This window comes from Canis lupus, chromosome 37 (assembly GCF_003254725.2).
Source record: "Canis lupus dingo isolate Sandy chromosome 37, ASM325472v2, whole genome shotgun sequence".
Classification (NCBI taxonomy): Eukaryota; Metazoa; Chordata; class Mammalia; order Carnivora; family Canidae; genus Canis; species Canis lupus.
In genome coordinates, this window is record NC_064279.1 from 28,125,070 (window position 1) to 28,149,475 (window position 24,406).

The 24,406-nt window shown below is 43.7% G+C and overlaps 1 protein-coding gene across 5 annotated transcripts in view; it reads right to left on the reverse strand.

Annotated features, from left to right (window-relative positions):
* The window catches only part of EPHA4 (EPH receptor A4), a 142,699-nt gene that overhangs the window by 51,576 nt on the left and 66,717 nt on the right, over window positions 1–24,406 (reverse strand). For 3 of the 5 annotated variants that reach the window (XM_049106451.1, XM_049106450.1, XM_025441476.3), the window contains exon 5: window positions 9,215–9,553. In XM_049106451.1, coding sequence (XP_048962408.1) covers window positions 9,215–9,553 — 339 coding nt within the window. Of the gene's footprint in view, window positions 1–7,920; window positions 7,984–8,140; window positions 8,332–9,214; window positions 9,554–24,406 lie in introns of those variants that run through there. The other 2 variants (XM_025441478.3, XM_049106452.1) reach the window with 2 other exon arrangements.

Genomic DNA, 24,406 nt, shown 5'->3' on the forward strand with positions numbered 1-24,406 from the left:
AAAAACTCTTTAAGGACATTAGTAGGGGGTTAATAGGAGGTTTAAAAAAGTTTCTCTGGATCGTTTTATTAATGCTCAATGCAAACTATCTCCAGAGTCTTTCTTGGCTCCTCTGAGGAGGTAGTCATTATTTTAGCCAGTTGGAGTGATAACTAGTCAAGACAGAAGCCCATCGAAGAGCTTCCCTAGTCCTGCACTGTTCATTTCTCATCTCAGCCAGGCACTTATTTTTCAAATCTCTTGATGGCTTCTTCAGGGGGTGCAAAGTCAGTGTTAGTGTTTGAAGTAACGAGCACAGCACTGAGAAATGAAAAGCAAATCAGAAATAGATTGTCAAGTGTTTGGGGTGAATGCTGGTGAGTGAATTTCCTTTCACACACACACACACACACACACACACACACACTCAGTGCATTTGAATATGTACATTATATAAGAGCGAAGGGTTAGGGTGGGAAAAAAAAGTGTCCTCAGTCTTGGGTATAAACAAAACTTTCATTTTCTTAGATGGAAAAACAGTTGACTATTGAACAGCATTGGTTTGACCCGGGCAGGTTCGCTTATACGTGGGTCTTTTCCTACGCAGTATAGTACTGTGTGTGTATCTTCCCTTCCTTAGGAATCCCGTAATAACATTTACCTGTCCGTAGCTTACGTAAGAATGCAGTACATATTACACACAACACACAGAATATGTGGTAATCAATTTTTTATGTCGTTGGTAAGGCTTCTTCTGGTCAACAGTAGGCAATTCGTAGTTAAGCGCTGGGGAAGCGAAAGTGTGGATTTGTGAGTTTAGGGTAGGTGCCCTTAACCCTGGCCTTGTTCCAGGGTCAACTGTATAAACATCTTTTTAAAAACGCAACTCAGGGATCCCTGGGTGGCGCAGCGGTTTAGCGCCTGCCTTTGGCCCAGGGCACGATCCTGGAGACCCGGGATCGAATCCCACGTCAGGCTCCCGGTGCATGGAGCCTGCTTCTCCCTCTGCCTATGTCTCTGACTCTCTCTCTCTCTGTGTGATGACTATCATAAATAAAGAAAAAAGAAAGGAAACCTGTCAAAAAATAATAAATAAAATAAAAATGTTAAAAAATAAATAAATAAAAAAATAAAAACGCAACTCAATTTATTCCTCTACACAATAATTACTAGTAGGCTCTATGCACACACTCTTGGTCTATGTTGCTCAGTCAGCCTTAAAGCTGGATAATTTCATAGGTTCTTCTATTTTTTTTCTCCTCGTCGGGACTTGCGGCACCCACCCTGAATACAAATTCATGGGCTCCAGTGCTACACGCTAGAGGCTGTGTACCATTGTACATCTCCCAGTTTATTTTATTCTAATTATATCATAGTGCGTATGCTTAATAATTATAGAGGTGGCAACAATATTCAATAGACGTGAAATGATGCATAACGTTAGAATCAAGAGACTATTCCCTTTTTTAAGACAAAAAAAGAACTGTACTCGTATTTTCTAAATGTACATTTCCTAGGCATTATGGACTAAACCGGGAGCCCATAGCTGGATCAGGGCTGTTAATGAGAAAATCGCAGCCTGGCTTCTCTGAAGCCCATTGTGTGCTCCTTTGGGCCTATAATTACTCAGACACAGAAAGGACTCTCCAAACAGCTTCCACTTAGAGGTACTAATGATCACATACCAACCACTGGGGATGTGCGAACAACCTCCCAACAAAATCTCTCGACGTAATCACCCTACAATTTGTTTAAAGCATTTTGAAATGTGTTTTTAAAAAGATCTCCGACTCACATCCAACCAACTAGTTTCATCGTGTGTTTTTCCTTTAGCTTTCTTGGAAGTAAGAAAAATACAACATGATTTACTTGAGATCAAAGGCAAACGAGAAATCATCTCGGTGAGATGACAATGTCGGAGAGCAGCGCATATGATTATTTAAGAGGAAAATCGCTGCCGGCATCCAGCAAGCCTACAGCACTGCTCAGAGTGCATGTTTTCAAGAGAGCCAAATGCCACCTTACCAGAACATTCAAGCATGTTCCACGTTATACATTTAAACCTGAGTATCACTGGGGAAAGATCTGTGCTACGAGAAGGTGGAGACATGCTTGAAATTCTGCTTGATTCCCTGAAGTCGTGTTTACGTAGCCAAAACCTCTAGAAGAGAAGGTGTCTTGCCAAATATTAAAATTGTTTCGAATGTGAGATGAACCCCAAATGGGAATCCACCACCATTTAGCCAGGGGTGGTTTCTGACAAACGACACCAGCAGCTCAACATCTTTCCAACCTCCTTCCTACACTCATGTTCTTTCTCAGTAGAGCAGGGCTCGGCAAGCCTTCTCCACAAGGAGTGAGATGGTTAATATGTTCGCTGTGCAGGACCTTCCGTCGCTGAGCTACTCAGCTCTGCTACTGTCCTGTGAAAGCGGTCTCAGGTGACACACCAAGGAATGAGTGGGGCTTCGTTGCTGGAAAACTTCTCTACGGACACTGAAGATGGAATTTTATATAATTTCCAAATGTTGCAAAATATTATTCTTCTTGGGGTTATTTTCAACCCTTTCGAAATAGAGGAACCATTTTTAGTGGGTTGCACATCACCTGGTAGAGGGCGGAGATTTGGCTCCCAGGTTCTAGTTTGCGAACCTCTGCGCTAGGGTACCAACAGAAGTCAGATGTTTGTGCTTTAAAAGTATCAACAGAGGCCCCGTCCGCCACTTCCCTTCCCTTTCAAGCTTACAGAAAAGCCTCAGTTCTGGTCACCTCTTATTTGGACTAATATTCCATTACCATTCTCAAAATCACCAGGAGTGTGCTTTCTGCCTGTTAATTTGATCACAAACCACACTTGAGGCCACTCTGGTGCTGCCGGTCACACTCAACTCTGGTTGGGATCACTCCAGGGTGACCCTGCTCTTCAAGGAGTTTCACACCGGGCCCAACAGGACCTCCTGACATCGCTCCCTTCTTTCTGTTCCTCTCTACCCTGAGGAATAATTGCGCGATAGCCCCACTGCCTGACAAGTGCATTCATTTCCATCTGGTCAGAGGCAGAATTATACACACTGAAGCTAAAGAAGTTTGTACAAAACAGAGGATCAGGGATCCCTGGGTGGCGCAGCAGTTTAGCGCCTGCCTTTGGCCCAGGGCGCGATCCTGGAGACCCGGGATCGAATCCCACGTCGGGCTCCCGGTGCATGGAGCCTGCTTCTCCCTCTGCCTGGGTCTCTGCCTCTCTCTCTCTCTCTGTCTCTCTGTGTGTGTGTGACTATCATAAATAAATAAAAATAAAAAAAACAAAAACAGGATCATAGGGGAAGAGAGGGAAAAATAAAACAAGATGAAATCAGAGAGGGAGACAAATTGTAAGAGAACCGTAATCATAAGAGACAAACTGAGGGTCGCTGGAGGGGAGTGGGGGGGAGGATGGGGTAACTGAGGTGACAGGCATGAAAGAGGGCACGTGATGGGATGAGCACCAGGTGTTATATCAGATTGATCAATCCTGATTTCTACCTCTGAAACCAGTAATACATTCTATGGGAATTAACTGAATTTAAATAAAATTTTAAACATGAAGAAGTTTGCGCAAGCCCTTTCTGAAGCTCTCTTCTTCATTTGATACTGGCAATTTTGTTGGATTTTTTTTTTGAAATCACAAAAACTGTCTAAGCTCAGACCCCACAGAATCTGGTGCCACCATGCCTAGAGCACATTACCTAACTCAATTGCTCTAAGATGTTTCCCTTTCTCCCACCATCTCCCTGAAGCTTTCCTCTTACCATGTAGAAGACAGGTAGCAATTATACCCAGTGGGGATGAGAATTCCCACTGTTCTCCATTATCCTACTCAAATAACATAATATGTCTAATTAAAAGATGACAGAGAGAGAAAGAATGGGAACTTACCAGTTGAGTAATAAAAGACAGTCTGCCTCCTGCACTTGGTTATTTTCTTTTCTCTACTCATTATTTTGGTTTTATTAAATTTATCACTACTCAAGAAAGAGTCTGCCGATTGTTTTTATTATAAATAAGTGTGGTGATAAACAGGTATTGGGTATCTACTATGGATTGTGCGGTAGCATTCCACTGACATACCCAATCTTCTTGTCCATCCTAGAGAACAGGGCCGGTCTAACAAGCAGCACCATTTCGTGTGATGGCAAAGCAACTGGGATTCTTCGCCTGAGGTCCCAAAGGGCCCTTTATAGCCTGCTATCCTCTATGATCAGTGTTGGGAGCAGTATGTTCCCAGCAAGGGGCAGTGGAACCAAGCAAGGGCAGGACAGTGATGGAACACTTGGAAGGTCAGCCTTTCTACAAAGTCATGAAATCTGTTTTTTTTTTCAAACATATCACTAGAGTGGAGTTTCTCAATCTTGGCATGAAGGCCATCTCAACCAGATGATTCTTTGTTGTGGGGGAGTGTCCCGTGCACGACAGGATGTTTAGCAGCCTCCCTGGCTTTCACCCACTGAATGTAATAGTGCTCCCAGCTGAGAAAACCAAAAGTATCTCCAGACATTGCCAAATGTCCAAGGAGGCAGGTTGAACAACAATACCAGCGATGCAGCTAGCTTCCTATTTCGCGTGGGTAGGTGTGGGTTTGGAGGGGCAGAAAGGAGGCAGGATTCGAATGCCTTCTCCTTATTCTGCAGGAGCATTTATTGGGATTTTTCCCATCCTTGAGATTGCCGTCAGAACCCATTTCTGAACACCCTGTGGAAATAAGCCCTACTTCCTCATGCTCATAGCTCACGACTTTATTCTTGGAATTACAGACACTTAGAATTAGAAAAGATCTTAGAGACCCACTAGGTTCAAATGATTATGTAATCCACCAACTCTCTGAACCCCTCCAAACTCAGTCTGTTGCACATGTTTGTCACCAGGACCCTGCAGTGGGTGCCAGAGAGGCCACCAGATGGCATTTCATTGTCAGGTATCTATCATTGTATCTCATGCAAAAAAAAATCAAAAGTGTGATCGTTGGGGGGTCCTGGCAGCTCAGCAGGTAGAGCATGTGACTCTTTTTATGTTTTAAGATTTTATGTATTTATTCATGAGAGACACAGAGAGGATGCAGAGACACAGGCAGAGGGAGAAGCAGGCTCCATGAGAGGAGCCCGATGTGGGACTCGGTTCCAGGATCCCGGGGTCACGCCCTGAGCCGAAGGCAGATGCTCCACCCCTGAGCCACCCGGGTGCCCCAGAGCATGTGACTCTTGCTCTAGGGGCTGTGAGTTTGAGCCCCTCGTTGGGTGTGGAGTTCACATATATCCATGTGTAATCATCCCAAGTGCACTCCAGGGTTAGAAGAGAACACGACCCCCCCCTGACAGTTCATAAAGATTTAAAACAAACAAAACAATGTCGAGTATGCTTGGGCCCCAGAGCTGGAGGACAGGGGTGAAGGACTTGGCAGTGGAATGGGGTGGGGGGGGACACTGGGAAAACGGCCTCTGTGATAGTAAGGTCTACTGCTCAGCTGCCATCTCAGCATTGTTAGCAAAACTATTCACAGTTCTGTTCCTTGGCCAGTAAAACCGTGTTCCATTTATACAGCATTTGTGTGTCCCAGTGACACAGCCTGTATTCATTTGCCCGAGATGGTCCACTTAAGTAAAAGTAAACCAAAGGAAAGCCATTTAGAAACAAATCACCCAGCAGTCTACTTATTCATTTTTCATAAACGCCAGAACCATCTCCTCCTAAACAAAAAACACAACAGTTGCAGAGGAGGTAGATGGAGGAGGGGAAGCACAAGTTTTCAGGAGAAACCTCACTGTGTGCATTTGGATGGTGATGCAGGAGAGCGACAGTGTGGGGACGCGCTGCCTCTTCCTTGCCTGCCACTCTCCTGCAGGGTGACCTGCTGCTCCTTCACACTCTTGGCAATGACGTGGGGCACGGGGGTGGGGGTGGGAGCAGTCCTGCACCCCCTCTGCTCTGCACCCTGGCCCACCCGCCCAGGGGGGTGGCTTCAGGAGGACAGGCCCTGTCCTCGCAGGGAGGCCACAGTCCACCAGCTGAGTTCCACAGTCTCTGGGTGACACCAGGCAAGTGTCATTCACCCAGCCCTTCTGGCCACAGGAATAAAGCTTCCATCCTTCAATCAGACAGTCAGCAATAAAGCTGACATCCTGAGTTCCCTTTGTCTTGGCTCCGGTGTCAAAGTGTCAATTGGGTTTGAACTGGGAGGGGAGGAAAAGCGCCTTATTTACCGCAAGTAGATTTGGGTTCGAATGGCTTAAATAACTACGTGAGAACACGGGCCCATTCACACCACATTCCACAACTGAAATGATCAAAGCCTCGTCAACCATCCATTTCCGCGCCCAGACACTCGAAGTCTGGTTTCCCCATGGGGAGAGAACACCAACCTGAATACACGGATGCCACTAATTATCTGATGATTGTAAAAGAAAGCAACTTTGTCCTTTCAGGAGCAGGGAGGGTGCTTCCCGGTTTCAGGTGCTGGCCCAGACATTAGCTTGGGCGAGTCAGGTCACCTTCAGGAACCCGTCCAGCCGTGAGAGTCTCAGAGGTGGTGGTGATAAAACCAGGGATCCCAGGAGGGTTTGTGTCTCTTGGTTTAATAAGTTACTGAGGGAAAGAACCCTATGGAACCAGGGCAAAACCCGAGGGCCAGGAAACTGTGGCTCTTAGGTGGTAATGCTGACATCCATTCCCCCTAGGTAGTCCCCCCAGAGTCCCCCCTCTTTGCCTACTGAGGTCCCTAAGGAATTCAGTTTAATGCCGTGATAGGAACGAAGGCAGTTAGAACATAATTGTGGGTATGTAAATAAATATGGTTAGGGGAGATTTGATAGAGTTTATGGTTGCTACATTCACCCAGAATTTTGGCCTCCACTATTAATTTGCCCCACCAGGAGGAAAGGGTTTGTTCATCAAAGATAAACTACTCTGCTGATACTGAATTAGTTGAACCCCGAATCATGGTAGGATAATGAGGCAGCGCCACGCGCATATGCAACCCTCTGCTAAGAGGAAGCTTTCCGACTGGCCACCTAGGAGGTCTCCTTGTTGAAAGATTTATTTTTAATTTTGAACAGCTTCCCAGCATTACCCTTCATGAAAATTAAAATAGGGAGCTGGAATTTTGTCCTGTTCAGCAAACCTCCTGGCAGGATCACTCGCCATGGCTGAGAAAACCTCATTGTGTCAGAGGAATTCCCCTGTCCACCTTTCTGTTAGATCTAGAAGAATTACAATAAAAATTTCAATAAAACTTGGTCTCCTCCACCCCCCACCTTGCCTCTCTCAGAAGGCTTTTGCACATTTTCTTCTTTTGGAGGATTTTGTCTTTTTTGTGCTCCTTGGGCCTTCTGGCCTGGGAGGAGCAGACATAATGACTCGGCTCGAATCCTTGTATATGGAGAGTCATCGCTGTCGCCCCCCACCCCCAAATCGGTGGGCGCCAAGCCTGTCCTCAGCCTGTCTCCCAGAGGCCATTCTCTGCCAAAGAGAATGACTTCACCTTGTACAGCTGAAGCCATTTCCTACTTTTAAATCAGTTAAGAACACGAAGTAGGGATGTGTTGGGGGGTAAGTATATCAGGCTGAACATAAGAATATTGATTGAATCATAAACCAGATTCCCCCGAGAGGGCAGAGAGGTTGGCTCCGCTCTAACTAAGAGATACTAGTAGCACCCACCCGCTCCCGGAGATCTATGGGCAATATTTCCGAAAAAGAACTAATAAAAGGCTGGGCAAAGACAGAGTACTTGTGATGCTATCAAAAGCTCCTAAATCATACTAGTCTTTGTAGAAAAATAAGACCGATTCCCACTAGCAGCGTTCACCACCCAAAAGTGCGGAAATAAGAGACAAAAGCGTAACCAGATGATCTGTTCACACCACATATTTTTAAAGGCTGGTCGCATTTGTAGAGTCAAAGCCGCCTTCCGGTAGCATTTGCCATTCCAGCTCCAGTTTAAAACCTTGCCCGAGTCGTAACTTCGTATTTATTCTAGAGAGAGTTCAGGGCAAAGCGGAAAAATAATGACGTTGGAAATTGGGACACTGGTATACTTTGCACTATAGGATCAATTAATACAGACATATTTAACTATGAAGTGCACTTACTGAGACATTCATTTAAGAGAGAAGTGCAGTAAGAGGGGATGGGACCGCTGGGCAATTTATAATCCCTTTCCGGCGAAGTTTGTTGTTCTTAAGAGCCTCAGAAAGAACAAACCACAGTTCTTTTCTTCTGCGCCCCCCCCACCCCTTAACTCACCAGAAATAAATAACGGGGAGCCAGCAATGTGAAGCAGGTGGCAGAGATCCAGGATGGAAAACGAGCACGAAAGAAAGCCTAGAAACGTTTTCAGGGGAAGAGATGGGAGTGAGGGGCTCAGGAGCTGGAGCCTAGAAATACAGATTCCCATCTGCACTTCGAAATACCCGACATTCAAGACTTGGTAACGGTTCTGCGATTCACTCAGCAGAAACTCTTCATGATCAGAGAACGTTTCAAGTCTATGGAATTAGAAGAGGAAAGTGATCCCCGAAATGGATCCTCCCCCATGTGCCAGTTGTGGATTCAACTATGGAAGTGGCTGCAAAACAAGTAAGCGTTTTCAGGAAAATGTTGTCAAACCACACAGAGAGCCCATTAAACTATTCAACTGTTCACGGATTTACAGGATGGTTCTAGAAGAGGTCCGTATACATTTTTTTTTTCCGTATACATTTTTTAAATTCTAAAATACCAAACAAGATCAAAACTACAGCCACCAATGCATCTGCTGGAAAAGGCAGCAAAGGTCCATACAGCACTCTGCACTGATAAAAATCTATTTTAGAATCCAAAATAAGCCAAGAAATGCTCTGATGTCCAACCACAGACCCTGTGATTAAAATGGCTAATATGACTCCCTTACGAGGGAAGTCCAACATGCAGCGACTCAGCTCCCTACACTGTCATCTCCTTGCAATCAGGCACTGTCTCTTAATCTCATTTAATCATCACCACTTAGTATAGGTCATGCTTTGCAGTTGAGGTCCAAAAAAATATTTGCTGAACGAATGAACATTCTTCTAAGCATCTTCTGTATTACAAAGCAGCTCACAGATTTATAATTAGATCCATGTGGTTCTACTTCAGTTGTAGAACTTTAATATCATTCATGGACAGCAACATAAACCCCTTCTCTATATTTATTACTATCATATAATAAAGTAGATCCGATTCCTACCTGCTTGGTTGGTCGTCACAGTGACGGACACTGATTGGTCTGGGCTGGGGTTGTACTTGGACACTCCATTCACCGCCCAGATTTCGAAGGTGTAATTGGTGTGAGCCAGGAGGTCAGTGATGGAAACTTTGGTGGTCTTCAGGCCATTCTGCTGTGGGGTATAGTGGACCCCACTTCCACAGGGTCGGCACTTGCTGGAATCACCAGCTCCACATTTCTTGCACACCACATTGTAGGAAATATCCTGGCGGCCACCTGTGTTCTGGGGACTGCTCCATTCCAAATTCACCGAAGTCTCGTTGACATTTGAAATCAGGTTGAGGGGAGCAGACGGTGGGCCTAGAAAAAGAAAAAAAAAAACACATACACACATACATTATCACACCAAGAACTTAAGCTATCCTTTTGGAATGTCTCAGAGTTTATATTATTCTCTGGAGCTCCAGGAAGTAAGGTGGGCCCATGTGGCAAAGAAAGCAGAAAGCAAATCGAGCCAGCAAAACAGATCTTGTAAAAGAACAATACGAAGGAAGGCTGCCTGTATGTCATTCTCAGTCCTGTGTGAACAACAGGAGCACTGATTGCCACCGGGTGATGTCGTGCATCTCTACATCAAATGGGTTTCGAGTGCAGGCTTCTCTTTGAAGCAGCAGGAAAATACCAGAACTTATCTAGTTTTTATCTCATCATCTGAAAACAGGCATATGAATGTGATTCTAGTTCCCAGGGCTATTGTGGGACTCTGGTAAAGTAATAGTTATGTACCACTTTTGAAGATGAATCACGGCTTCTAAGCACAGCATGTCCTCAAGATGGAATAAAATTAACTGAATTGTATAGATATGCCTGTTCGGGTCAACACAGCAGTTGAAAATTCAGGTCTTTACAGGTAATTAGTAGGAACTGGTGAGACCTGGTTGCAGAGATGTCAAAGTTGTTGGGAGAGCCCAACTTGAGGCGGAGATTGTGCAAAGGCTCTCAGGCCCCGCGTCCTGCCTTCAGCTACCCCAGGCTGCACCAGGCCCTTTTAAGCATACTCATTCCCACCGACATCAAAGAGTTTATGAAACACGAATGGTGGTGGTGGCTGTTTTGAAAGAAACAACTGACTGCAAGCAACATTGTGGTTGGTTTTAAAGATAGTAATAAAAAAAAAAAAAACAAGACCAGAGAGCCATGCTGAATCCTCTTGCTCCTTGCTATAGATTTGTCTTCCCATACCAAGAAGTTCTAACACAAGCTGCCTCTAAGGAGAAGAATCGGTTGGGAGAAAGGAGGGTTAGGTCTGAGCCACTTCCAAAGGCAAAGACACCTGCTCCCTCTGATGAAAAATACCTACTCAGTGGAATGCCCGGAAAGCCCTCTCTTTTTCTTTCCTCTTTCCCATTTTGGTCTTTCAAGAAAAAAAAAATACAGTGCGTTTTAATGAAAACGTAGGGTTTCTTGCTCCCTGTATCTATCCTATTTCTAATTTATGTGTAGTGACTGCTTTGAGGGGAATGTTTTGTGCTCCCTAGGAAAGGGAAGCTAACTGGAGGCCTGTATGAACCGGGAAGAAGCTTTAGCTAGTCAACCATAATGGAATGTGTTGTTCCAAAGTAGCCATTGAGAGAGAATTGAAAAGAGGTAACCTATTAATCAGGAGTCATACTCAATATTTATTACTTTGCTCCTGCTGATGAGTGACTTAAAGTATTTGGTAGTAACGCTGAACAAGGGTAATCCAGCCTCCGTTTCTCTTCATACAACTTACTTGAAGGCTCTCACAAAGCAGGCAGGTCCTCCCAATCTCCCCCTTAGACGAATTACCAACAATCTCTCTTAATTTGCAGATCTGCTCCCCATCCAGTGTTGTAAAATGTGTGTTTAAAAGGAAGATTACCCCCCACAGACGTCTGCAGGAGGAAAATGCAAGTGTCTTTCTTGTTTAGACTTCTAATTTACGGCTACGGTCCTTAACACATTGACTGGACCATAATAAAGATAAATAAATGGCTTCTGAATAAACGAGTAGAGTTATTTATAAAATCACAGTGTCTTGGAGCCAGAGAGGATGTTAAAGATCATTTGGTTAAATCGCCTCATTGTGGGCACTGAGATCCAGTAAGTGGATCTGCTAATACTGAAACATGATGCAATTTAATTAGTGACTGAATCGGACTAAAACCCAGAAGTACTAACTCTCCCTCTGGGGGTTACCTCCACTCCCTTATGTGGCCCACAATGAAGGTAAAATAACAACAAAATTGGTAGTTTCAGCCAAAGTTTGAGATGTGAAGGTAGGAGAAGGGAAGTCGTATTTCCAATCCTGCTGAAATCCTAGCGATGCCACCAGCATGGTGAAATCCGTTAGCAGTCCGTCACTGGAGCTGACCACAGCTTGGTTTGTAAAATGGGTCAGCCACCGGTTCTTATTTCTCTGTAACTTCCAGGGTTAAATACGAGTGACTCTTAAATCCATTAACCTCCTTGCCAAGGTTCCTGGTCCACTTTCACATGGGAAAATGTGACACAATGAATCAGGCAATGCAGAAGCAGAAAGTCAGTAATTAGTATGTAGGACAGGGCACAGCGGTGTCTACATGGAGAAGAAATGGAGCAGAAAAGGAAATGGTCACAGGACTCCGGGACACAACACTGCTCCGTGGAGAAAAAAAACAAAAAACAAAAAACAAAACACAACAACAACACAAAAAGAAGATGCCAAAGGATTTCAAAATGGAAGGCTGGACCAAAAACAAGTGTTAGCCTGAACAGCCTTCTTCCCTTGGACAGTGGTTCTCAGGATGACCCTGGGGTAGATGCCAAAGGGAAGAGAGAAGACGAGGCAAGTTCAAGTTCAGTGATGTCCCCATGAGCACGTTTTCTGCGTTGCTGCCATAGACAATGATGTCATATGGGCTTAAAAACTAGACGATAGCAGTTTTCTTTTGTGGGGTTTTTTTGGGGGGCAGGTGGCAGATATAAAAAAAAAAACACCCAGTAGGTTTATAATGGTGTTCTGCAAAGGCCTGGGAAAGAGCTCATGCTTTAGAAATTAAAATAATAACAGTGGTTGTATTTTATTTGCAGGATCGTGGCTTTCATTTTTTTTTTTTTTTTTTTTTTAACTCGTGTCAATTAAAAGACGGTAAGTACATTTCCATTTATAAGGAGGGGCCATCTTTTCCTCAGACCAGACAGTAAAGTACAAGAAAAGTACACACTTAAATACAACTCAAAGTCCAGTTAGACCCAGCAGTCATACTTTCATATGAATTAGCAGCACCTTAAAACCATGGCCTGGTCCAAATGGCAATCATGAGAAGAAACAGCCTTTTGAGTATCACGGCTCTCTCAGTAAATACAAGGAATCCAGGGGGGGGAAAACTTAACTCTCTGATTATCCTATCCTCTGTTTATGTAAGTAGTTTATCTGGATATTTGGGAACCAATAAATTTCTGACAAGTGATTGTGCCTTTCCTATCAGAAATATGCCCACCTGCAAGGAAATCTCCAATTACAAGTATGAGATCTAGAACAAAGGGGGTGAGGGCACCTGGGTGGCTCAGTGGTTGAGCCTTCGGTTCAGGGGGTCATCCCAGGGTCTTGGGATTGAGTTCCACATCAGGGTCCCTGCAGGGAGCCTGCTTCTCCCTTTGCCTGTGTCTCTGCCTCTCTCTCTCTCTCTCTCTCTCTGTCGCATGAATAAACAAATAAAATCTTTTTTTTTTTTTAAAGAAGATTCAGAACAAAATGGGATAACCATACCATTTGTTTAAGTTTTCTAGTCGCCATATTGAGATCATATCTAGTGAGCGTAGGGGGTCAGGTAGCTTACAGGTCATGCACATGGCAGGATTTCATCCTTCCCCAGAGTCCTCAGTACTAGCCTATATAGGACTGGCTGCAACCCTGGTTATGATGGGACTGCTGCACATTACAGGTCACGTTTCTTTCTATGTCTCACTCTGTTGGGAACATGAGATGGTGTCTTGCTACACAGGCAAACACAGCATATCCATTTATATCACCACCAGTCTGTGTGCTCCTCAAGACAGCCAATGTCTTCACCATTTCCCAGGGTCTACCCTGATTCCCCGTTCAGAGCAAGCTCAACAAATGTTTCAGGAGCCAGCAAATGAATGAATCACTAGACAGAAAATGAACAAAATCCTCCGATGCATCTAAGGCCTGCTACCTACGGTGTGTGAATGAATACAGCCTTCCCGGAGCTAAAGCTGGAATACTCCAGACTCATTAGCATTAAGCTCTGGAAGGGAGTATCTCAATGTACCTAGTTTATTTATTTATTTTTTATTTTTTTTAAATTTATTTATGATAGTCACAGAGAGAGAGAGAGGCAGAGACACAGGCAGAGGGAGAAGCAGGCTCCATGCACCGGGAGCCCGACGTGGGATTCGATCCCGGGTCTCCAGGATCACGCCCTGGGCCAAAGGCAGGCGCTAAACCACTGCGCCACCCAGGGATCCCAATGTACCTAGTTTATTTATTTTTTTATTTTTTATTTTTTTATTTTTATTTTTATTTTTTTTATCTTTATTTATTTTAATCTACGATAGTCACACACACAGAGAGAGAGAGAGGCAGAGACACAGGCAGAGGGAGAAGCAGGCTCTATGCACCGGGAGCCCGACGTGGGATTCAATCCCGGGTCTCCAGGATCGTGCCCTGCAGGCGCCAAACCGCTGCGCCACCCTGGGATCCCCCAATGTACCTAGTTTAAATCAAGTTTCCCTTTTCTAGAATTTAAAAATACTTTGGAAAAACTCAATAGGGCTACTTATCATATCTCAGTGGTTACTCCTGTTGGGAGGGACTAGTGGACTCTTTCATTTATTCAAAGGCACTTACTGAGTATTTGTCACCTGCTCTTGAAGACAGAGGGAAATGATTCATTTTGATGCTACCCTGGGTAACCGAAAAAGGAAAGGGCAGGAAATCAGAGGGAAGGAAAAGACTAAAGGAAGCTAAATATGGTGAACACAGGAGGTATAGAGTAGGCTTTCTGCTCGTGCTCATCATTTTTAGAGCTCCATTACCAGCCACGGTGGCTGGGAGCGTAAAATGTGGGCTCCATGGGGCACCCACCTGGCTCAGTTGATAGAGCATACGACTCTTCATATCAGGGTTGTAAGTTCGGGCCCCACTTTGGATGTAGAGATTACTTACAAATAAAATCTTAAACAAATAAATAAAATGAAAAAAAAATGTGGGCCCTGTCAATCAAAGTTTTGTTAACCGAGGATTGGTTATTACAACTTTCTTTCCCCATCTTGGTTCCCGGGGATGATTTATTCAGGTTTAAAGCTGTGGAAAATTTTGTATCTGAACAAAAGTTAATTTTCACATTTTCAAAGGTAGGCTGGTATTTCCCTGAATAAGGCCTTTGCAGAACCACAGTTTTCCTTCACATTTTATTTTTATCATCAAAATTAAGACATCTTTCAATACAAATCAATCAAATGCTGAAGAGTATATAAAGAGAAATAAACGCCCTTCCTTTACATTTTTTTTTTCTTCTTCGGAATTCACACATTAAAATCCCTCTCTGAAAAAAATAAAATAAAATAAATAAAATAAAATAAAATAAAATAAAATAAAATAAAATAAAATCCTTCTCTGTCTCCAACAATGGGGCTAGCACGTCAAACTACTTTAAATTTCTCATGTTTGGGATGCCCTTCACATTTTAAATATAATTTAGTGGAAGAGATAATAGCTCTGCTACCAGAACCAAGAGTCAAATGCAATAATCCTTAACCTACAAATCCTTTACAGCAGCATTCAACAAAATTTTCTCTGTAAAGGGCTGGATGGAGAGTCAATATTTCAGGCTTTATGGGCCATATGTTCTCTCCAGCAACGATTCTACTCTTCACTGTACTGAGAAAGCAGTCAGAGACGAAGTGGAAATACCTGGATGTGACTGTGTCCCCAAGAAAATTGTATTTGTAAAACCTGGGGGCAGTTGAATTTGGTCTTCGGGCCATAGTTTGCCAACCCCAGCTACAGAGACTTTGTGGGGGGCAAAGTACCCTCCCCTCAAAAAGATGCTCAGAGGAAGCCTCAAAATTTGGCCCATTAATTCTAGGGACTTCCAGCACACTGAGCTATCTAGGCAGCTCCGTCCAGGAACCTCTGATTTACACCTTCATACAGCCCTGACTTCTAAGGTAGAAGTTACATCTACCTTCATGGACTCAGGAAGAAATAAAATATGTGAAATATTACGGCCTATTTCTTGAGTTTCTCAGTGCTCTGAAAGAAATGGGCACTGTATTTCCTGCCACGTGGATAAATTGAATGAACATCCATTTGCTTCACTGGTGTGAAATACTTTCTCTCTGGCACAGCAGGTGCTGGTGAAAGGTGCTACGATGGGTAATTATTATTTTCTGGTGGGATGTCAAGATGCATTCAGTTGACAAAAGTTTGACAGTATGAAGTCCCAAAGAAGCTCTTGCTAAATTACAGCAAAAGCAAAGGACTCTCATACCATATCATAGAATATCCTATCATGTGATATCATAAAAGGAATCTTGGTCTTCCTTAACTCATCATATGCACTATTTGGGGAAAAGACAAGCTTCCAGAGATAAAGCTCATACTAACCAGAGAAGCTGAGTGAATGTGACGTTTAGAAGAGAGATATTCTAGGTATAAGAGAAAATGCCAATAATTCTACAAATCTTACTGCTTCCCTCCCGTGTATCAGACTAAAGTATAATTCCTGCGTAATTTAGGGAACACACTTACTGGCTGATGTCGGGATTTAAAGTAGCCCCATTCAGGAGAGCCAATGTCAACACATCCCCATGAAATCTGTAGGAGCCTCACTTAATAACTCCATTGAAAAGGGACCAGCCAACACCGAGCCTCAAGTCCTAAATGCCTCCGATGTGAAGGAGGAGTTTGGTATGGCCCATTCCATAGAAAGTCAAGGTTAAACAAGTGCTCCCTATGTACTCCACCCCCAACTCATAAGTCCCATTAAAAGGACTTTTTTATTCTTAGAGAAAGCAGCTAGAATTTCAGCAAAAGATGAAAAGCAAAATGGTGGATGTTGTGATCACCGCAGCTTAGAAGTGGGGTCTGCGGAAGGGTTTAGATCCAAACAGACACGTGGTCTCACATGCCACATCAGCCTGAAATTGCTATTTCTTATAACAACTGTGCAAGTGCTAGCAGACTCTGCGAGCCAAGGGGAGAAAGAAATCAGATGAAAGTACCCATTATTGGGGCACCCGGGTGGCTCAGTTGGTTAAGCCTCCAACTCTTAACTTCGGCTCAGGTCATGAGCTCAGGGTCATGGGATCAAGCCCCGTGTGGGGCTCCATGGAGCTCACTGGGGAGTCTGCTTGGGATTCTCTCTCTCCCTCTTCCCCTCCCCCCACTCACACGCATGCTCTCTCTAAATAAATAAAATCCTTAAAAAATATATCCATTATTAGGATAACTCTAAGACACGCAACTTATAGATTTTAGACTTGGTAGCACTACCAGGAATTCTCTCGCTTGGCTTTTTCAATACCTGCAGCCTTCCTCCCTGAGGTCTCAGCTCAGATCCTATCTCCTCCCACCTGACTACTCCATGCAAAGTGAAATGCCCCCCTTTCCTCCACTGTGCACAATCGCATCATCTTGTCTTTTCTCCTTCTTGTGAGAATTTTCAGTCATCTTATTTATTGCTTCTATTCCCATTAGAAAAGAAATATTTTTCTTTTTCTGGTTCATGAGAGTCTCCCTAGCCCTTAGGAAGATGCCAAACATCCAGTAGATACTCATTAAGAGCCTGCTGGATAAATAAACGAATTCATGGACGATCCCTTAACCCATCCCAGCTCATTCCTCAGAAGCATCACCACCATACCACCATTGCACTTGTGTGTGTTATGAAAGCGTATTTAAAAAAAGAAAAAAGACAATCACAGGCTAGAAGGTTGAAAAAATTTAAGTCTGCAACCCAATCAACGAGATAGTTGATACAAAAACAAAGTAGCTGGGCTCCTGTAAAGAGTGGCTTCCAGAGCTATCACAGGCATTTAATACTTAACTGATTTTTAATCACCATTTTAAAATTCAATGTCTGAGCCATGAAATTAATTCTGGATGTGGAAAGAAACATTCCCCAAGAGCATGGGCAGAAACCTGACTCTGAAATGATCAATTTCTTCAAATGCTAGTACTGTCACCCTACAAAAATGCCAAGGCAACTGGTACAAGACAGATCTTCTGAGGAAGAGGCACCGTGGGTCTCAAGTTCCACTTCATAAGGCTTCATTAATCATGTACAACTTTTAGATTGTCAGTAATACTCCAGGGCCTTAGCTGTAAAACCCTCCAACCCTTCAGATAAGCCTATGCTAATCTCTCTCCAGCTGAAAGACAGGCTGTAAAGGCAGAGTCAACAGTTGGGGTGTGTAGGTTTTGACAGAAATGAAGCCCATGCTTCCTCCCTGGACAGTTGTATATGTTGCCACCATTAATTGCTCTCTCTCTCTCCTGCTGCCGTGGGTTAGTTTACATCAAGACGGCTGCTCAGGGACCCCCCTTCTGAGATCGATGGACAGAGCATAACCTTTGCTCGTGGCAGTTTATGTGTTTTAATGATGAAGAGAGCCAAAGCATAACTGCCCATTATTAAAAAACAAAACCACTTGGAGGCATCAATCACTTATTGCTCCATGAAAAAATTCTTGGCTTCTTATCAAGATAGCTTCTTGCTGCAATTTTGCCACTACCTATTCTTCTGATGTATCTATTTTATCATCCTCCTCTCCAGGAACCTTCATCTTTTCTGGGTAAATTGAGGTTTGGGTTTATTTATTTTAAGATGACTAGTTTATGGCTGAAGTACTTTTTAAAGTAAACTCTCAGCCTTGAGGAAGCTGTAACATGGAAGACCGTGAAAAGTGATTTTTTTCTTTCACAACTAGCTTTAGAATTAGCTAGCCTGTGAATTGATGGATTCTTCTTGCAAAGCAGTTTTTCATACTTTATTTATCTGATTTAATCCTCATAATAAAATCTGATGAAAAGTATTTATTAGCCTCGGCAATCTGATGACCAAAACGAAGATAAGAGAAATTAAGCAAGTCGCCGGAATTAACACAACCCAAGTGTGCAAAGCTATGATGATCAGAATGCTTGATTCTGAGGCTATAAGGGCCCCTGTCAGAATGATATAAGCAATCTGAGGGAAAAAAAAAAAAAAAAAAGCACAACTCTGAATTTTGGGGGGAATGTTCCTCACTTTCTCACCTCACCCTCAAGTCCACACATCTCCTAGCCTCCTTGTCTGTCATGCTGAAGTTTGCTGGCATTATTTCCTGGTTGCTGCGTGTGTCTTAAATGAGTTCCCCCTCTCTCTGGTAACTTCTCTCTCAATTCCACTGAAGAGGGTAATTAGGAGTTTTTGTTAAAGGCTTTCCCTGGCAGGGAGGACACAGGAGGACGGAGGGCATGGGGGGAATGGGGGGCAGTCGTATCTCTGCAATGAGACTCTTCTCTCCACTCACCTTCCGCTTAGCTGTAGATAGGACAGAGAACAAGAGTCAACCATGGGCGGAAAATCAAAATGCTGGTAGCAAAGAAGGTAACCAGTTCTCACCCCAGGGGATCTCAGCAAAATGTATAATTGACCCTGTTTCAAAGAAGCATGCTGTGCACAACCACTGTATGACTTCCATGAATAGTGTCAAAAATGTTATCCAGAAATGACAGTGCTCAGTTGCTAACAAGCCACTCTTAATTATTCATGGTGGTGGAAAAATTGCAACAACCTGGCTAAATAGCATTGGCAGATTAGTCAAGCCTTTCACTTGGGCATCCGTCGGTGTTCTTCAAACCTACGGATCTTCCAGGTAAATCCCCATGATACTATTAGTCCCTATAAAATGCCCACAGTGGACTGTGTATCTGTATGAAATGAGAAGTAGTTTGGAGGGTAAGGAGAAGGCTACAATAGCATTGCTTTAAGACAAGTAACTCTGGGCACCTGGGTGGCTCAGTCAGTTAAGCAGTTGACTCTTGATTTATGGCCTGGATCAGGATCTGAGAGTCCTGGGATGGAGCCCTGTGTCAGCCCACTCAGCAGGGAGTCCGCTTGAGGTTCTTTCTCTCCCTCTGCCCTTTGCCCTGTTTGTACTCTCTTTCTCTCTCTCAAAAAAATAAGTAAATCCTTTAAAAATAAATAAATACAAATAATTCTGTGAGATGATAGCTGATCCCTATTAAATATCCTGAAGCTTTCTAAAAATTTTACAACCAAATGGCAAGTGATCAGCCGGGGATCCATCCAAACCCTTCCAGCAAGCTTTGCTTGGTGATCTTTTTCCCTGTGTCCCTGTATTTGGACAAGAGTCATGCACTTGGGGTCTCCAGAGGTGCTTTTTTTTTTTTTTTCTATCAGTCGTTAAAATACGAAAGACAATCAGAAAGGAAAGGACAAGGATGTGAGTTACTTACTAGCTGATGTCAGACTCTGAACTATTGAGATCTAACCAAAGAAGTTTCTAAAAAGGGAACCTGTTGAGGACTGCATCCAAATCATTGAAATCTTTGATTATTCTTATCTGTTTGGTACGGTCCGAGGCAGCAGTCATATTAAGCAGCTTATCAGGGGATTACCAGGCAGCAACACCATACATTCTGAACTGAAAACCCTGTCACAGAATCTGGTAGGGTGTGGGGGTGGGGGTGTCTCAATCTGGGTTTTTACACCATGACAAATGGGACGTAGTATGAAATCACACCCTCACATTACAAATGTGATAAATGATATAAAATAACAGATTCCCCTGTAAATCTTGGATCCAAAGATTTTCATAAAAATATATTCACAAAAATGATTGATTACATGGATGATAAAATGTGATAGAGATCAACCAATGGATCTCCTGAGACAGTCCGATTAACAAAACCTTAGGAATCCCTGGTCTTTGTTCTCACTCTTGTACCAACTAGTCTCTCACTGGAGCTAAGTATACTCTCATTGATCCATTTCACAGAATGTCCTTCCTCCCATCATTATATTATTAGTTACCTGAAGCTCTAGAGCAAAAAGAGATATACGCTTTGGGGTGCAAAAAAAAAAAAAAAAAAAAAAAGTAGTTTCCTTGAAACCGAAGGCTGCCTTTTATGCTATGGTTTATACATCAAAGACTCATGCTAGACATCCCTCCCAAAGTCCCTTAGCCAGACTGTTAGGCATATAAATCTTTGGGGCAGAGAATTGAACTAAACATCAGTGGCGCCTTCAAGGGCTTGTTTGAAAATGGATGTGAGATTTCCAAAATTAAAGCACTTAAAAAAAAAAAAAAAAAAAGTGTCTCTCTTCTCCTGACCTTGGAAACAAGTAAGGACGATGTTATTTTAATTTGCATTCAAATTTTAACAACACAGTCACACAGCACCACTGGGATCCACATTGGGTTTCCACTGAAGATTGCTCATCATTTCATTATGGTTCATTATGTTGATAACTGTCAGAAAGCATTAGAAGTGAGGGCTTTGAGTAATAGAACTGAAATGGTAATTTTAAAACAATACACTTTCTGGAGGAAATACGGTGGTGCACTAAATTCAATTAGAAAAGGCAAATGTAAAGACAAAGTAAGTGATGTTTGCTGTTTGGCGCTAAGCTATTTCAATTTCTCCATAACCCAAACCTGCAGAAAGCTTTTTCAAATCAGGACCTTTAGTCATAGATCTTGGTAAATTTGCCCTCATTAGCTAGAAGCTCCTCCAGTATGAATTGTCTTAAAAGCTACAAATTTGGAATATTTTAGGCCATGCCTAAGTATCAATCAATCACCCTTTGTTTGTTTGGCACAGCTGACTGAATTATTCAAGGCCGTTTACTTGGAGACAGATTTGTGGAGGCCCTTCAAGTTGGCAATCTAAAATAATAATCTCTTATTTACCGAGCGCTCCAATCAGGGAGGTTCTAATAAGTTTCATCCAACAAGTTAAACAAAGAGTACCCAAAAGCCCAAGGACAGATTTCCAATTGAAAAATACAGAAAACCGTCCTGGTAATGGTGCTCAGAAGTAAAGGTGGCAAAATAACAAATTAGTTATTGCTTTCTAGGTATACAAAGCCAATTTACTTCTATAAGGCATTTTTTTTTCTAGTGCATTTTGAAACACAATAAGGGGTTAGCAAGTTCCCTTAATTGTTATATTGGTTCAGTCTCCCAGTGCGGGGAATGAAGACCTTTCTCACTATAATCACTGAACAAGAAACTAAATAACTAAGGTAATCAAAGTCTTCCTGCTCAGGCATGCAGTTGACTTCTCCCAACACGGCTGATTGTCAGACCACATTCCTGACTCCAGAGAAAGGTAAGCGGAAGGTGAAAGAGACCTAGAGGGGAGGGCCTGGTTATTAGCAGAGTTAAAAGATGTTGATTTCATTAATAAAAATCACATCCAGGGGTGTCTGGGGTCCGGGGGGGGCTCATTCGGTTGAGCGTCTGCCTTTGGCTCAGGTCATGACCCCAGGGTCCTGGGATTGAGTCCCACGTTGGGCTCCCTGCTCAGCAGGGAGTCTGCTTCTCCCTCTGCCTCTCCCCCTCTCTATGCACTCACTCGAGCTCTCTCTTTCTCTCTCTCATAAAGAAATAAAATCTTAAAAAAAAAAAAATCACATTCAAATCCCTCCTAAGAAAGGACTCATGAAATCAAAATGTCTTCATCAGCTTAAATGGCATCTTTGTGTAGGGGGGGTCTTGGTGTCTGCCTCGCTGGTGGTGTCACAGAAACCCCGGTCACCTTTCTGGATGGATACATGTGTCTGAGGTGAGCGCTGACATCTCCACTCTCAGGCAGTAACCTGGTGGGGACTCGAGAAGAAAATACGAATAAACAAAACTCCATAGTGAGTGCATCTGATCGTGTCACTGTGAGCCAGCTTGGGTTTTCTTCTGGGAGACAAAGAAGTATTCCATTTTCATCAAGGGAAGAATGTTCACAATCCTTGAACTATCTTCCTAGAGTCCCCGCTCAGCCAAAGAACAGCCACGGGAAAGAGGGTCTCCGTCTCTCGCCAACCGTCAGGAAGGATGTGTATCCTTGCCTCCTGAGGACGGTCCACAGACCAGCAGCATCGGCAGCCTCTGGGCACTTGTCAGAGATGCAGAACACCAGGCCCGCCTTCTGCTAAACCAGCCCCCCCACCCCAGACGACTTCCATGATATTTCTACACTCATTCATACTTAAGGTGCATTTTTCAGACCCTCTGTTCTTTTTTTTTTAATTTTTAAAAAATTTTTATTTATTTATGATAGTCAGAGAGAGAGAGAGGCAGAGACATGGGCAGAGGGAGAAGCAGGCTCCATGCAGGGAGCCTGAGATGGGACTAGATCCCAGGTCCCCAGGATCATGCCCTGGGCCAAAGGCAGGCGCCAAACCACTGCGCCACCCAGGGATCCCCCCAGACCCTCTGTTCTAACTGGTGTGGATTATTCCCTTGAAAATATTCACGATGCTTCTCTGGAAGCACTGCTGACTCCTCAGGTAGCCGTTTCCATTAACCCTAATCCAGAAGCTCCAAGAGAAGTCCTCCCAAAGATCAAGTTTATTTACTATGCAATTAATTCTTCGGAGTTCTCAAGCCGTGTGGATGGGTATGAAGAACTTCCTGGGGGTTTCCTTCTAAATTAGCTGGTGCTGCTTGCATTCACCTGGTCTAATCGTTCTCCAAGTGAACAAAACCCTGATTTTACGAACCAGTGGAGCAGAGTCTCTCTTTGGCTAGAAGAATGAGTCTCGGAGAGTGTGTTTTATTTCTTCATTAGTGTGCCGTCACAGTGAGCGATCACTGAACGCGGGGCTGCATGAGAATGCTGGGGTCAAAGATAGCATAATGAACAAAGAAGGTGCCTGATTATCATGGCTGTCAGCACCAGGGAATTGGGTTTGTCACCTGGCTTAACCAACTGGGAAGAACTGATTAAAGGCTGGAATCAGTTTGAAAGGATCCCTGATGTTTACGTTCCTTTCCATCCCCCACATTTTGCCAAAAGAATCCCATAGATGGAGCTGGGGGCCAGGCGAGGGGAAGAGCTTCCCTCACTCTGTCAGGTGATTTGACCAAGAGGTTCTTTGAGAAGCTCCCACTGGCTTCTCCCTTGACGTGCCTACTGAGCGCCGTCCAACAGAACCCTCAGCGACGGCAGACGTCCTCTCGGGCAGGGGCCGCCCAGGTGGTCACCACTAGCCGCACGTGCCTATGGAGGCTTGGGACATGGCAAGCGTAGGTGAGAAACTGAAATTTTAAACTTGGTGTGAGTCATTCTAAACTTCTAGAGCCACATGCGCCTGGTGACCAAGGTGGTGGACAACGCTGGACGGGAGAAATCTAGACCGAACCGCACGCTGGAAGCTAGACTAGATTGTAATTCTGCTGCTTCACTTACCAGTAGACCTATGAGCAGAATATGGTCACCTCCCTGTCTATCCCTGTCTCAGTGGAGATCTTAAGAGGCTTCTGTAGTTAACGTTTATTACTTTTCTTTAAAAAAGATGAAGGGGATCCCTGGGTGGCTCGGTGGTTTAGCGCCTGCCTTTGGCCCAGGGTGCGATCCTGGAGTCCCGGGATCGAGTCCCGCATCAGGCTCCTGTCATGGAGCCTGCTTCTCCCTCCTCCTGTGTCTCTGCCTCTCTCTCTGTCTATCATAAATAATAAATAAATATATATTTTTAAAAAATAAATAAAAAATAAAAAAATGAAGAACTTAAAAATAATCTCTGTACAGAAGTGGTCTCAATTTTGCCTTTACCGTACAATTATGGGGGCAACTTTTAAAAATACTTGATGCCTGAGTCCCATCCCCCAGAGATTGTGGAGTGCTCTGTGGCCACAGGGTAATTCAATTGCACAGTCAAATGAGAAAAGCACCCCAGAAAGGTAGTCAGACACCCCGGTCATGTGCTGTGGAGCTAGTCTGGGGGAGGCAGTGACCAGCTGGCGATCTAAGAAGGGAACACACATTTGCTAGGTTCGTACCATGGGCCAGACCTTTACAAATATTTTCTTATTTAACTCTATTTTTTTTTAAGATTTTATTTATTCCTGAGAGACACACAGAGAGAGAGGCAGAGACACAGGCAGAGGGAGGAGCAAGCTCCCTGTGGGGAAACCAATGTGGGATTCGATCTCAGGACCCTGGAATCATGACCTGAG